This window comes from Chaetura pelagica, unplaced genomic scaffold (assembly GCF_000747805.2).
Source record: "Chaetura pelagica isolate M959 unplaced genomic scaffold, ChaPel_1.0 scaffold37, whole genome shotgun sequence".
Taxonomy (NCBI): Eukaryota; Metazoa; Chordata; class Aves; order Apodiformes; family Apodidae; genus Chaetura; species Chaetura pelagica.
Window position 1 is genome coordinate 6,230,875 of NW_009954567.1, and position 14,018 is coordinate 6,244,892.

The 14,018-nt window shown below is 43.2% G+C and overlaps 1 protein-coding gene across 1 annotated transcript in view; it reads right to left on the reverse strand.

Annotated features, from left to right (window-relative positions):
• Window positions 1–14,018, reverse strand: part of CMYA5 (cardiomyopathy associated 5) — a 45,772-nt gene extending 31,754 nt beyond the window's left edge. Inside the window, 3 exon segments of the mRNA XM_010005421.1 lie at window positions 2–5,981; window positions 13,777–13,851; window positions 13,954–14,018. Coding sequence (XP_010003723.1) covers window positions 2–5,981; window positions 13,777–13,851; window positions 13,954–14,018 — 6,120 coding nt within the window.

Below are 14,018 nucleotides of genomic sequence, written 5' to 3' on the forward strand. Positions count from 1 at the left end.
CTTCTTTGCTAAGAGCTGATGAAAAATCACCTGGCTGTTCCTGCAGTGGTTGAATCTTTTCTTGTCGCTGTGCTGTGGCAGTGGAATATGATAAATCTGGATACTCCAAATCCACTCCAGCCATTTGAGGTTGCTGTGTTTCACCAGTTGAACATGACAAATTCATTAGTTCTCCCTCTGGTTGTAAGATTTCATGGTGTTCTGAACTGCCAGCAGACAAGTCTGAATGGTTTGATTTCACAGGTGCAGCTTCCTGTTCAGCCTCACTAACACAATAAGACAAGTGTGAATGTTCTAATTGTGGCTGTGCTTTCTCTCCTTGTGCAGCTTTTCTGAAGGAATACAGGAGCATTGGCTGCTCCTCCTGAGCAAACTCCTGAGCAGTTTGTGCTTGCTCTGTTTTGCCAGGCCAAGCTGATAGATCTGGTTTTCCTAACCCTGGTTGTGCAGTTTTTAGTGTTTGTATTTTATCAATGGAATAAGATAAATCAGGATGCTTTGGCTCTGGTTTTGCCATTTCTCTTTGCTCCACTTTTCTGCTATGAGATGATGCATCTGGAGATGTTATTTTCTCTTTTGTAGCTTGTGGATGCTCTGCTGTGCTGACAGGCTGTCCCTCATCAGGGTGTCCCAAGGAGGTGTGCTCCATCCCTTGCTGCCCCAGATCGTCAGTGGGGGATGCCAAGTCTGTGTGTCCCAGATCCAGCTGGGCAGGTGGGATTTGCTCTGTTTTGTCATGAACAGACAACACATCCAGCTGTTCCAACCCCATATGAGTTGTTTCTTGCACTTTTTTGAGGGACCATGCTGGACTAGGATGTTGGGGTTTCAGCTGGGCAGTCTGTAGTCCTCCTGCTTTGAAAGTGGGGTAAGGCAAATCAGGATGTCCCTGCCCTGGTTCTGCCATGCCCATAGAATGAGCCAAATGTGGAATTTCCACTTCAGGCTGTTCTGCTTTTCCAAAGGGGCAAGTTAAACCTTTTTGCTCTGATTCTCTTTGTACTCTCCACTCTACTTCTGTGTTGTCCAGAGGATGTATCACATCAGCATTTCCTGCCTCTGCTGAGGCCATTTCGTCATCCTGCCTGTCAATGGAAAATGATATATCTGGTTGTTTCAGATCCTCCTGGACATATTTTAATTGCTCTGTTTTACCAGGAAGATGTGATAACTTTTCTTGTTCTAACTGCTTTTTTGTGGCTTGCTGCTGTTTTTCTCCGCCAACAGAAATTTTTCTGTGTTTCTGATCCAACACTACTACTTCTCGTTGGTTTGTCTCATCTTGACAACGTGACAAATGAGGATGCTTTGTTTCCCATGGTGCCATTTCCATCTCATTTGCTTTGCCAAGGGAATATGTCAAATCTGGATGTTCTGACTCTATTTGCACAGTTGCTGGAGAAGCTCTTTTCCTGCCCATTTTAGGCAGTTCTTCATAATCAGACTCTTGAGTTGCTTGTTGTTTGGATTTACCAATGGCAAATAATGAATCTGGATATTTTGAATCCAAGTGTGAAGTTTCTTGCTGGTTTTTTTGGTTATCAGAATATGTCAAACTTGAGTATTGAGACTCCACTTCCATACTTTCAGCTTCTGCTGCTTCACCCAGGGTTTGAGGTGAATCCAAATGTCCTGATTGTTCTTGTGTTTCTCCCATAGAGTATGAGAGATCTGGATGTCCTGATTCCTGCTCTACAATGTTGCCTGGTTTTACTTCACCTCTGCCACATGAAAAATCTGGATGTTCCATCACCAGTGGTGTGGTTTCCTGTTGCTTGAAACGGAATGGCAAGGTCGGATGTCTCAAATTTTCTTGCTGTTCAGCTTCATCAAAGGAATGTGACAAATCTGAATATTCTGAACTCGCTTCCATTTCCAGTAGAGCTTCTTTTCCACTGGAAGATGGCAAAAATGTTTGCTCCAGATCTGGATATACTATTTCTTGTTGCTCTGTTTTGCCAGTAGAACCTGAAATAAATGGTCGCTCTGATTTGTATTGTGTCATTTCTTCCTGCATCTCTGTAGTTACAGAGAATGTCTGTTTGGGATATGCTGGCTCTGTTTGCATTTCTTCTTGCAATTCTTCCCTGAGAGAATATGGCAAAGATGGATGCACTACCTCTGGCTGAGCTGTGTCTTGGTGTGGCAAATTAATTTGGTCTATGACCTTTGGTTCATCTTTACACCAGGTTTCTGACAAGTCTGAATACTCTGTTTCCACTTGTATAACTTTTTGTTGGGCTGTTTCCTGCAGTTCTAGCCCTTTCTGCACTATATCTAGTTGTTCCATTCTATCAACGGATACATCTGGCTGGGCCACATTCAGTGGTGTGGTTTCTTGTTCCTGACTAACAGCACTGGAATGGGAGGGAAGCAACTGCTCCGATTGTGCCATTTCCCAGGTCTTTGCTCTGTCAGTCAAATGTGAGGAGCCAAAAGACTCTGCCTCCCCTCCTTCTTGCATTACTTGTCCAGTGGTAAATGAGAAATCCCTCTTTTCCGAAGCTAGTTGTACATCGTCATGTTGCTTTACTTCACTAATGAAACATGATGGCTCTGCACCTCCCGAGTCTCTTTGTAGAGCTTCTTGTGCTGTTTCTCCATGGGCATATAGCAAATCTGCTTGTTCCAACTTTGGCTGCAGTATTTCCTCTTGTTTTGTTTCATCAGGGTAGTATGTAATTTCTGGCTGTTCTGTCCTCAGCTGTGAGGTTTTATGTACCTGTTCTTTTCCAGTAGAATATGTCAAAGATGGATGCTCTGCCTGCAGTTGAGTATTTTCTCCTTGAACTCCCTTGTCATGGAAATGCATCTTACTTCCGGGCTGTGAATCCTGCTGTACAGGCTTTGGCTGTTCTCCTTTGTCACCAAAATGTGACGTAAAAGAATTGTCCACATCTACTTGTGCCAGTTCCTGCTTCTCTGTTTTGTTTGTGTGACATGGTAAATCTGAATGTGCTGTTTCGAGATACTCAGTTTGTTGTGTCTCAGCTCTTCTCTTGGAATCAGATATACCTGGATGTACCAAATGGAGTTTTGTACTGTTTTCTTTCTCTGCTTCTTCCATCAAACGTGAGATATCTGAAGGTACCACCCCAAGCTGTGCTGTTTCTTCTTGCTCTGCTTCTTCAAGGGGATAAGACTCTGGCTGTTCTGGTTCAAAAGCAACAAGGTTTTGTTTTTCTGTTTCTAACCTGGAAAATAAAAACTCCTGGTGTTCCATTTTCAGCTGTGCACTTTCGGATTCCTCTGTTTCTTCCCTGGAAAGAGAAAAGTCTGGATGCTCCATCTCCAGCTGTGCAAGCTCCGATTCCACTGTTTCTTCTCTGGAGTATGAGAAAACTGAGTGTTCTGCCTCCAGTTGGGCACTCCCCAATTCCTTTATTTCTTCCTCGGAAAAGTCCGGTTGCTCCATCTCTGGCTCTGCACTCTCTGATTCCACTGTTTCTTCTCTGGTGTATGAGAAGTCCGGATGTTCTGTCTCCACTTCAGCGCTCTCCAATTCCTCTGTTTCTTCCCTGGAGAAGGAAAAGTCTGGATGCTCCATCTCCATCTGTGCACTCTCTGATTCCACTGCTTCTTCTCTGGAGTACAAGAAGTCTGGGTGTTCTGTTTCCACTTGGGCACTCTCCAATTCTTCTGTTTCTTCCCTGGAAAAGGAAATGTCAGGATGTTCCATCTCCAGCTGTGTGCTCTGTGATTCCACTGTTTCTTCTCTGGAGCATGAGAAATCTGGGTGTTCTGTTTCTAGCTGGGTGCTTTCTGACTCCTCTGTTTCTTCCTTGGAATATGAGAAATCTGAATGTTCTGTCTTCAGCTGTGCACTCTCTGGTTGTTCTGTTTCTTCCTTGGAAAAAAGGAATTCGGGATATTCTGTCTCCAGTTTTGCACTCTCTGATCCTTCTGTTTCTTCCCTGGAATATGAGAAATCTGGATGTTCTGTCTCTAATTCTGTACTTTCATATTCCTCCATTTCTTCCCTGGAAAAAGAAGAGTCTGGATGCTTCACCTCCAGCTGTGCACTTTCTACTTCCTCTGTTACTTCCTCAGAAAAAGGGAAATCCAGATGCTCTACCTCCATCTGTGTTCCCTCTGATCCCCCATTTTCTGTGCTGGAATATGAGAAATCTGGATGCTTAATCTCCATTTGTGCACTCTCTTCTTGTTTGGTTTTTGAAATGGAAAAATCAGGGTGATTCATATCTTCCCCTTTACTTACAGCTGAAGTTTCCTGAGTTTCTTGTGCTTTTGCGTGAACAGGATATGAAATGCCAAAATACTTAGAGTCCATCTTCTCAGGAATAGGTAAATTTAGCTTAATTTCTTGCTCCTCAGATTCTGTTCGCTCCTTTAAATGAACATTTTGGGTTTCTGGTGGTCGGGTGTTTGGACTCTCCATTTTTTTAGCAGAATGCAATAGATCTGAATGCTCAGTTTCAGACCATGCAGCTGTTGATGAATGAGACTCTACTTCTTGCTTCTCTGCTTCATCCACAGAATCTGGTAATAGCATGTGTTCAGACTCAGACTGTGCAGTTTCTGATGACTGAGGAGTAATATCCTCCTGTGTTGTTTCAGATAGAGTGGATTTGGATTTAGATGATGGAGGACTAGGAAAATGAGACTCAGCTGCTGACTTCTGCGCTTCCCTCTCAGGATGTTCTGACATGGATGCTGTAGGAAAAACAGGTTTGGTACTTTGCCTACTTAATTCCTTAACAAAATCTGCTGAAGCAGACTGTGGTGAAGAATCGGACTGAATTTCCTTTTCTGACTGTTCATCCAGAAGATCTGATGCTGTCTGCAGGAATTCATCTGGTTTCTTGTTTCCAGTCTGTGATCTAGCACCAGACTGCGGTGAAATGGAGGCTGATTGCTCTGTTATTGATGTTTTGGACACAGGTGAATAGCTTTGCTGCTTCTTGGCTTCTTCAGGAGGGAAGGACTTCGATGACTGTCCTGATACCTGATCTGGAATCTCCAAAAGAGATTGTCTGTCTTTTCTTTCTTCATGTTGAAGAGCTGTTTCTTCACCAAAGCTTGAGAACTTGCTTGGTTTATCTTTCATTTTAATGGGTTTAATATTTTCAGATGAAATATCATCTTTATCAGGAAACTGTTTTTCAAGAGGCGTTGTTGGTGTAGAATAGCTTTGGTTTGCATGTGCTGTGGATTGCTCCCTTTGCTTCCTTCTTCTCTCAGATGGTGTTTCAAGGTTTCTACTTTTTGCTCTCTGGAAATGTTTTGAATGTGTTGCTTCAGAAAGTGAATTAAATTTCTGCAACCTTTCTTTTACTGATGTTTCAAGGAGCCGTTCAGGATCTCCTGATACTGAGCTGCTTCTCCGGTTTCTCATTTTCTGTGGTGTTTCAGGGGCTGGCTCAGTCACTCCAAAAATTGAGTTGAACAGTTGGATTCTAGCTTGTACTGGTCCTCCAAGGATCGGCCCTACTTTTCTCAGTCTGCTTTCTCTAAATATTGATCTTATGGGAGCACGTTTTACTGGCTCTTCTGCAATGCTCTCTACATCTTCTTTGTCATCCAGCATTTCTTCATCTGTGTCTTGTACTTCCACCTGTTCAACATTCAACATGGAGCCCTGCACCTCTCCTAGAACAGTTCTTGGTTCTTGCCTCTGCATTCCAGAAGAGTCTCGTTTCTTAGTGCCCTGGCCTCCCTTCAGGTTTGTAACCATTGACACCCTATTTGAAGATTTATGCTGCCTTTTACGAACAATCTTACCTTCATCCATAATAAAGATAACTTTTCCTGGAGGAGAACCTACTGGTGAACTTTCCATACTGTAAAGATCAGAAGTTGTACTAGTTTCTGAGGCCCAGGGAGTAGAAGATCTGCTTGAGCTAGTTTCCCAGGTTATCCCACTATCTTCACTTTGAACTGTTACCATAGAAAAGGAAGGGTTAGACACGATGCACTGCAGCTTAGGTTTCACATCTTCACTTTGGATAAGATCTTTTAAGCTAAAAAACAAACAAACAAACAAGAGATAAAAGTCACACAACAAATTAAATTATTTCACATCTAAATTTTTGCATTAAAGCAAAAATATTTTTCAAAGCTGTAAAAACATCACATGTGCATTTATTTTGAAACACAAGCACAAGCAAAGTCATATTTCACCTGCCAAATGTATTTTAGATAAATGTTTGTAAAGCTGTGTGTTGCAAGGTTTGTTCAATGAAGGGGAGGTACTTACATGCTCCTGACAAAGCAGGAAAAACATTACCTGATCCAACCTTGTTTTGCCAGTGTGAGACTGAACTGATTCTAAGGCTATACTCTAGTGCCTTTTTACCTCACAGTATAATTTAAACCTTGCTTAAAGACTTTTAAGATATTGTCAGTGTTTTAATAGCAGCCACACTTGTTTTGATTGAGTGTAAATTATTACACAATGCTCAAAGGAGTCAAGAATCTATCTGCTAGTTTGTTACCATCTTCTCATGTTTCATCCTCTATGCACTCTACATATTTAAGAAAGTAATCACAGAATCACAGAATGTTATGGGTTGGAAGGCACCTCTGGAATTCATCAATCCAACCCCCCTGCCAGAGCAGGGCCATCACAGAATTGAAGGCAGGTCACACAGAAACACATCCAGGCAGGCTTTGAAGATTTCCAGAGAAGGAGACTCCACAACCTCTCTGGGCAGCCTGTTCCAGGGTTTAATCACCCTCACAGTAAAGAAGTTTCTTCACATCCTGAGGTGGAATTTCCTATTTTCAGGCTTATATCCATTGTTCCTTGTCCTGTTACTGGGCACCACTGAGAAGAAACTGGACCCTTCCTCTTGACATCCATCCCTCAGATATTTATAGTCATTAATAAGATAACCCCTCAGCCTTCTCTCATCAAGACTAAACAGCCCCAGTTCTCTCAGCCTTTCTTCATAGGAGAGATTTTCAAGTCAGCGTCGTAGCTCTTCATTGGACTCTCGCCAGTAGATCCGTCTCTCTCTTGAACTGGGGAACCCAAAACTGGTTGCAGTATTCCAGGTGAAGTCTCAACATGACAGAGCAGAGGGGGAGGAGAACCTCCCTAGACCTTCTGGACACACTTTTCTTAAGGCACTCCAGCATACTATTGGCCTTCTTGGCCACAAGAGCACATTACTGTTCCATGGATAACTTAGTGTCCACTAGGATTCTAAGGTCTTTCTCTATGGACCTGCTTTCCAGAAGGATGATCCCTAATCTGTAATGGTCCCGGGTGTTATTCCTCCCCAGATGCAGGACTCTACACTTGTCCTTTTTGAACTTCATGAGGTTCATCTTTGCCCAGCCCTCCAGCCTGTCCAGGTCATACTGGATGGCAGCACAACCCTCTGGTGTGTCAGCCACTCCTCCCAGTTTGGTATCATCCATGAACTTGCTGAGGATACACTCTGTCCCTTCATCTAGGTCACTGATGAAAATATTGAACAAAACTGGGCCCAGTAATGATCCCTGGGGAACACCACTGGCCACAGGCCTCCAACTTGACTTTCTACCACTGAACACAATCCTCCAAACTCTGTTGTTGAGCCTGTTTTCAATCCACCTCACAGTCCAGTCATCTATCCCACATTTCTTGAGTTTTCCTATGATGATATTACAGGAGGCAGCATCGAAAACCTTACTGAAGTCAAGGTATATGACATGCACTGCTCTCCCTTCATCTACCCATATGGTCATGCCTTTGTAGAAGGGTATCAAGTAAGTCAAGCAAGATTTCCCCTTAGTAAATCCATGTTGGCTACTCCTAATAACCTTATTCTCTTCCATGTGGTTAGAGTTTGCCTTCAGAACGAGCTGCTCCATCACCTTTCCAGGGATGGGCAACCAATCCTGTGGTTGCCAGAGTCTTCCTTCTTGCCCTTTCTGAAGACCGGAGTGACACAGACTTTCTTCCAGTCCTCAGGCTCCTCTCTCACTCTCCACAATTTCTCAGAAATGATGGGAAGGGCACAGCAACATCAGCCAGCTCTCTCAGCACAGGTGGATGCACCTGATCAGGGCCCATGGATTTGTACGTTTTCAGGTTAATCCAATGAAGAATACATTCAACAACAAAAATATACTGTGCTGACCCCAAATGAAATAACAATAATTTATAAAGCTAACTTTAAACCTTAAGATGTGCAATCCACATGCTATGATATGCTAAAAAAAAGGAAAAGGCTGAAGAAATGTTCTCTAGGAAGCTTTAGGAAAAAAGAAGTCTTAGAAGTAAGAGTGTGAAGAACAGCATAATCAATTAAAAGACATAATACTGTTTTTTTAAAAAACAGTATTTTTAGGGTTACAATAACAATTAAAAAAAAAAATAGAAAAAGTAATCATAACTCTCAACCCAAATATTTATTGAGTAGACCAGCTCATTTAGGGAAATTGTGTTAGTAGCTGATGGAAAGAAAGGCAGAGTATCTACTGGCAAAGGCAGAAGCTTCAGTAAACTAGAAGTGTTGAAGTCTCTGTCAGAAAACCTATGGCTAGACAAGGTCCAGATTCCACTGAACAGAGTGATTTCCAAGTGATTAGGATAAAGCATTTCTTCAGGAAGAGTGAAAAAATCTGGCTCCTGACAATGGGTATGGAGAAGCAGAACCTGTCTGACCAACTGCCAGAGGTCGAGGCCCACAGCTGTGTGGATGCCAGAGATGCCTTCAAGCTACAGAGGTGGTGGAGTACACCCCTGAGGAGTAGATGGCACTGGTCCCAAGGCTGCTGAACTCTTAGCAGAGGTCTTTGAAGGAGAAGAAGAAATCCTGAGGAAAGCCATAATCACTCTGTAAAGCAAACTCTTTGAACTATAAGGTTTCTGTGAAGGGTCCCCAGCAACTTGGCTCAGTACCTATAAGAAACAGAAAGGCAATCCTGCCACTAGCAGTGCTGGCCTTACCTCTCCATGAATTTGCTCTGCAGAGCATAGCTCAGGAAGGGCTGCCCTGGGCTGGCCCATGCTGAAGACCATGCAAAACGATGCACAGACTATCTCATCTCTGGTGTCCTTGGTGCTAACTGAAGACAGAAGCCATCCTGTGGGACAACAGACTGACCAAGAGGTGGTGGGACAACACAGTATCAAAGATCAGTGATGGCACTTAAGCCACTTATGATGACTAGGCTGGCCTGAAGACTGGGACTAGCAGGACAGCTTGGGCCAAAGCCCACAATTCAAAGCAAGTCTAAGAGTGCAAGACTAAATAATCACTTCCTAGCAAAACAAACAAACAACAAAAAAACCAAAACAAACACAAACTTGCCCTCAAATGCAAAATCTCAGTACATGCAGCCATTATGTACCTTGGTGTAGTACTTCCGAGCAAGGCTAGCTCCATAGGATAAGATTTTCAGTTTCAAGGAAAAGGCAAAGCAAATAAATATATACCACCTTTGCTGCTAGCTCTTTCTTTGCCATTTTAATAGTTTTGCATTAGGGTGACTTGGCCATAGCAAAATAGAATAAAACAAAATAAAATAATACAATAGTAATAGTACTAAGGAAACTTTTAGATCTTATACAAGTCCACGGTAATAGATGCCTAATCTTTTAATAGATTTTTCAAGTTCTAAATAACCCTCATATTTTTTAACCTATTTTCTGCACTACCTCATGGTACTAAATGAAACCCGATGCAGAACAGAACAGCACACTCATTTCAGTTGGTATTAGTAAACAAATATGAGACATGTTAACTCTGTCTATGCAAAAATCTTGAGTTATTCACATAGTTGTCTCTTTTCCAAAATCGGGGTCACAGTCCACATTCCTCTAGAGTGCATTGGGGTGGTTATTCATATTTTCAAGACCAGAATGAAAGACAAGTTATTGAGGCATTTTCTCCCAATATACTCCCACATGCTGCCCTAGTTTTGTACATAATTTGCATGCTGCACATTAGTGTCTGAAAGACACATCTCTAGTCAGAGGAAGTGTCTGCCATTACAAAAAGGTATTTGCAATGTTGAGCTCCATAATGCAGATGTGGAGCCACTGACATCCAAGGACGAAAGCCAGTGCTGCCTTTTTTCCAGATAGACAATTCACATCAGTCCTGTCAGCACCCATGCTGTCAGTTTATTATTTCAATGCCAGGACATTGGTTGAAACCTTTTATAATTCCTGAAGACACTAACAATTGGTCTTGTGCTTTCTGTCATAATAGCTCAAGACCAGATTTCTCTTACTGCCTCTTCCTGCTTCTCACAATTCCTCTGCTTCTCATTATGACTTCTGTGCTGTGCCTGCTGGGTTTTCAGTTTTCTAGTCCAGTCCAGCAGGCTGGACACACATTCCCTTATGTATCATACCAGGAAAGAGCTTTCACCTCCCTAGCTGCCAGAGCAATCGTGTTCAGCCACGCTGAGTGAGGTCTGTCCATCTGTGCTATACCCACCACCATCGCAAAGTGTAGCTAGCCCATCAGCTTTCTAAAATCCTCCAGGGCCTCCCTTCATCCACTTTGCATCAGACCTTCCCACTCCTAGTATCATAAAAACCTACACGCTGCTGCATAACCTTTCACAAGCTCAAAACAACCCAGATAAAATGACCAAGATGTCAAGCTATGGTGATGGCCTGCACTGACCAGACTTCTCACCTCCTGAAGGCTCCTACTTGAGCCCTGCAGGCACAGTGCAGGGAAGGTGGAAATGGTTACTGGTAAGCTTGCCTTCCCAGTTGAACAAAATACTTTATTTTTCTGTATTGTGTTTTTGTTCTGTACTTTACTGTCATTTCTGCCTTTACCATGCTGCAAATCAGTATGCTCAGTGAAGTCTCTGCCTATTGCTCTATATTTTCTAGGGCTACAGCTCATCCATTTCCTTCTTCAGGCTAAGACAATTAGGAGCTACATAAAGTAACTTTTAAAAACCCAGCCTCTTACTTGGTAACCTACTGTAAACTTCCTTTAGTGTTAATGATGTCCCTTCTGGCAACTCAGTGACTCATTCATCTGTCCAAATTCAAATGAATAATTAAAAGCAGAAAGACTGTTGGTTGCACTGCTACAAAGCTGATTTTTATGAAGAGTAGCTAGGATAAAGGAGCTGGGCTGGTCTCAGACATTTTTATTCTATCTTTGAAGATTGCAAATGCCTGGGAAGTGACACAACCCAGTGCAGTGGTGGTCTCTTTTCCAGACATCAGGCCATGGCATGGCTGGTGGTGTTGCTGGTCGCAGCTTCATATGCTGCTTGAGAAACCAAAGCATATCTATGCCCCAGACATCTGTCTTGCTTCTGCATTCTGGGTTTTCCACTACACAGGCCATGGAGGGAGCAGCAGATATCAAACAAGTACTTCAGTCTGGATGGGAGAGTTTTTTTACCAGGTGATTTAATCACTTTGTTGAAACTTAATGAGGGCTTCTCAAAGTCTGAGTGTTATCTTAGATCCAAACTGCAATCTGGACCATTATCAACTAGCTAGTTAGTACTAAGTCTGAAGAGAAACAAAACATGGAGTGAAGTGTATTTCCTGACTGCAGCTGCTGACAGGGGCCAGAAAAAAAAATAAAAATAATAATAATAAAAAAAAAAATCAGCTGGGAAAGGTCTGAGAGACAGAATAGTGTCACAGCAGCTCCCTCACCATGTAGAGACTTGGATATTCCAGTGGGTACATAAACCAGTTAACCAGTCAACTATATTCCTATAGTTAGACTTTAATCTTGCAGGAATCAATAAAAAATTAAAACTTACTAACTTCACACTCATGTTTACCTTCCAAAATATCTTCCCCCTTTTGATGATTAACTCTACATGGAGCTAGAAACAAAAGACATCTGCCTTGATCTGTCTATTTCAGATAGTAAAATGCCCACAGGCAAGAAAAGATCAGTGGGTTATTTATGCTGACAAAGGTGTGTTGCCTTACCCTATCTGCTTTTATTAGCCTATTGTTGAGTCCTTGGTGCAATTAACATATCTGTGTCAAACCCCAAATTATCATCTCCTTTAGCCAACTGAAACTAATAAAATGAATTTAAGTATACTCGGTTACCATTGTGCACAGCTGTTAAAAACCTCCTGAGTAGAATCTGACCCCTCTTAGAAATAAGGTGGTTAAGAATAGAGATGAACTCTGCAATTCTTAATCAAGATTGAAAGGGAATGGTTGCCATGGTTTAATTAACTGGTAAGATGGAATGCCCAAGTTTTCGCTGCAGGGGCTGCCAGACAAAAGCAAGACCCAGATGTGGGAGCTGCTAACAGGCATCCTTGGAGAAGCCACTTTCCCATTATGAGAGGCAAAGAACTGCAAGGCTACATACGTTTCCCTCCTTTTAAAGGAAAACTTAGCCAATCTCACTTATGTTTTACAATTTGAATTTTATTATTAGCCATTTAATTGCAGATTGCATTAAAACATATCGAGGCAGTTGCCATTTAGCTGTCTGCAATGAAGTAGCTCTGCTTCACTGACCTCAGCTGGTTTTCTTGTAGGGTTGCACCCAGATGCAAGCAATGTTTATCAGCATGTAACCACTCTCTCTGCCTGTACAAGACTGAAGAGTAAACGTCTCTGTTGGGAGAAAGGCAGCATTACACACCAGGGTTGTCTTCTTTGTAAAAGCAGCACTTTATTTCCTCTGCAAGGAGGTTTTCCTACAGTTCTGGGTTGTGTTTCCCTGTTTGACTTTAGTTGCTGTGGTATTTGGGGTGGCTTGGGCTGCACAGACCCTCCCCAGCTCTCTTCTGCCATCTTTTTCTCTTCCAGTGACCATCAGCAGTACTAGAAAGTACTCAGAACTGTGATACACCCAGGATGGCTCCACAGCACAGATGTTTTAGAAAGAGCATGACCAAAATTTATTTTTAAAATGGTTTCTGGAAATACCTTAAGATGTCAACACGAGTATATTTCATTCTTCCTACAGTATTCACCCAAAAACTGATAGGCTTTAATCAAGACAAGGAAGAAATCTTGCAACCTGATACGCGGAGCTGGGGGGACTGTCAGGCCTCATGGTCTCTTTTAGCAACCACCACTCTGGCATGGCCAGAGGAGCCCACCTGCACAGATTGGGTTGCTGACGCCTCTGCACCCTGCGCAGGACCGGGGCCAGATGCCTGGCCTCTGCCTTGCTTGGTTTGTCTCCTGGTGACAGGAGCGCAACATTAAGGAAAAAAGTGCTTCTGTGTGAAAGTTATTCAGGATAAAAACAAAAAAAACCCCCAACAACCCCAAACCCAACCCAGCAAAGTGATCAGGTGTTTCTCATTGCACCCCAAAAAGCAGCCACGTGAATCATGACAGCCGGCAGCAAGCACGTACATTCAGTTTTTCCTTTTTTGGGGAAGAAGAGACTTGAGAAGGAGAGACAAGCAGGAAGGACGTAAGAGCCATTAAAAAGGAACAAACTTCAATGCACCATTGCAATCTTTGACCGTTTTCTCCCTGACAAGCAAATCTGCAAAGCATTTAATATCGATATGTGATGGGGAGTCAGCCAGAGAGGGAGGAGCAGAGGGAGATGCCACTTGAGCTGGCAGGCCAGAGGATCTTTAAATAGAAAAGCTTTCAGGGAACTCAGGGCAGGCTCTTACTGCATGAAACTCAATTACAGCCATACCCATCCATAACACCCTGATTTAACAGCCCCCCCCTCCCCCCTCCCTTTTCAATCGGCGTCAGTTGGTGAAGCAAAAGGGGAAAGGCAGGAGAAAAACCAGCCCTGGGTCCCAATCCTGCCATCTCCCCCAGGCTCATGCTTCAGGATGACTGACGGCTCCCACCAAGGCTGCAGTCCCTGGGGGAGGCAGTACCTGTTGGTGAGCTCCTCTGCCTCCTCTGGCTCCACAGCCTCTTCCTCCTCTTCTTCTTCTTCCTCCTCCTCCTCCCCCCTCTCCCCCTCCTCCTCCTCCTCCTCCTCCTCCTCCTCCTCCTCCTCCTCCTCCTCCTCCTCCTCCTCCTCCTCCTCCTCCTCCTCCTCCTCCTCTTCTTCTTCTTCTTCATCCTCTACAGAGAACAGGGTCTCAGAGGGCCTGTCACCACCATATCCCTCCAT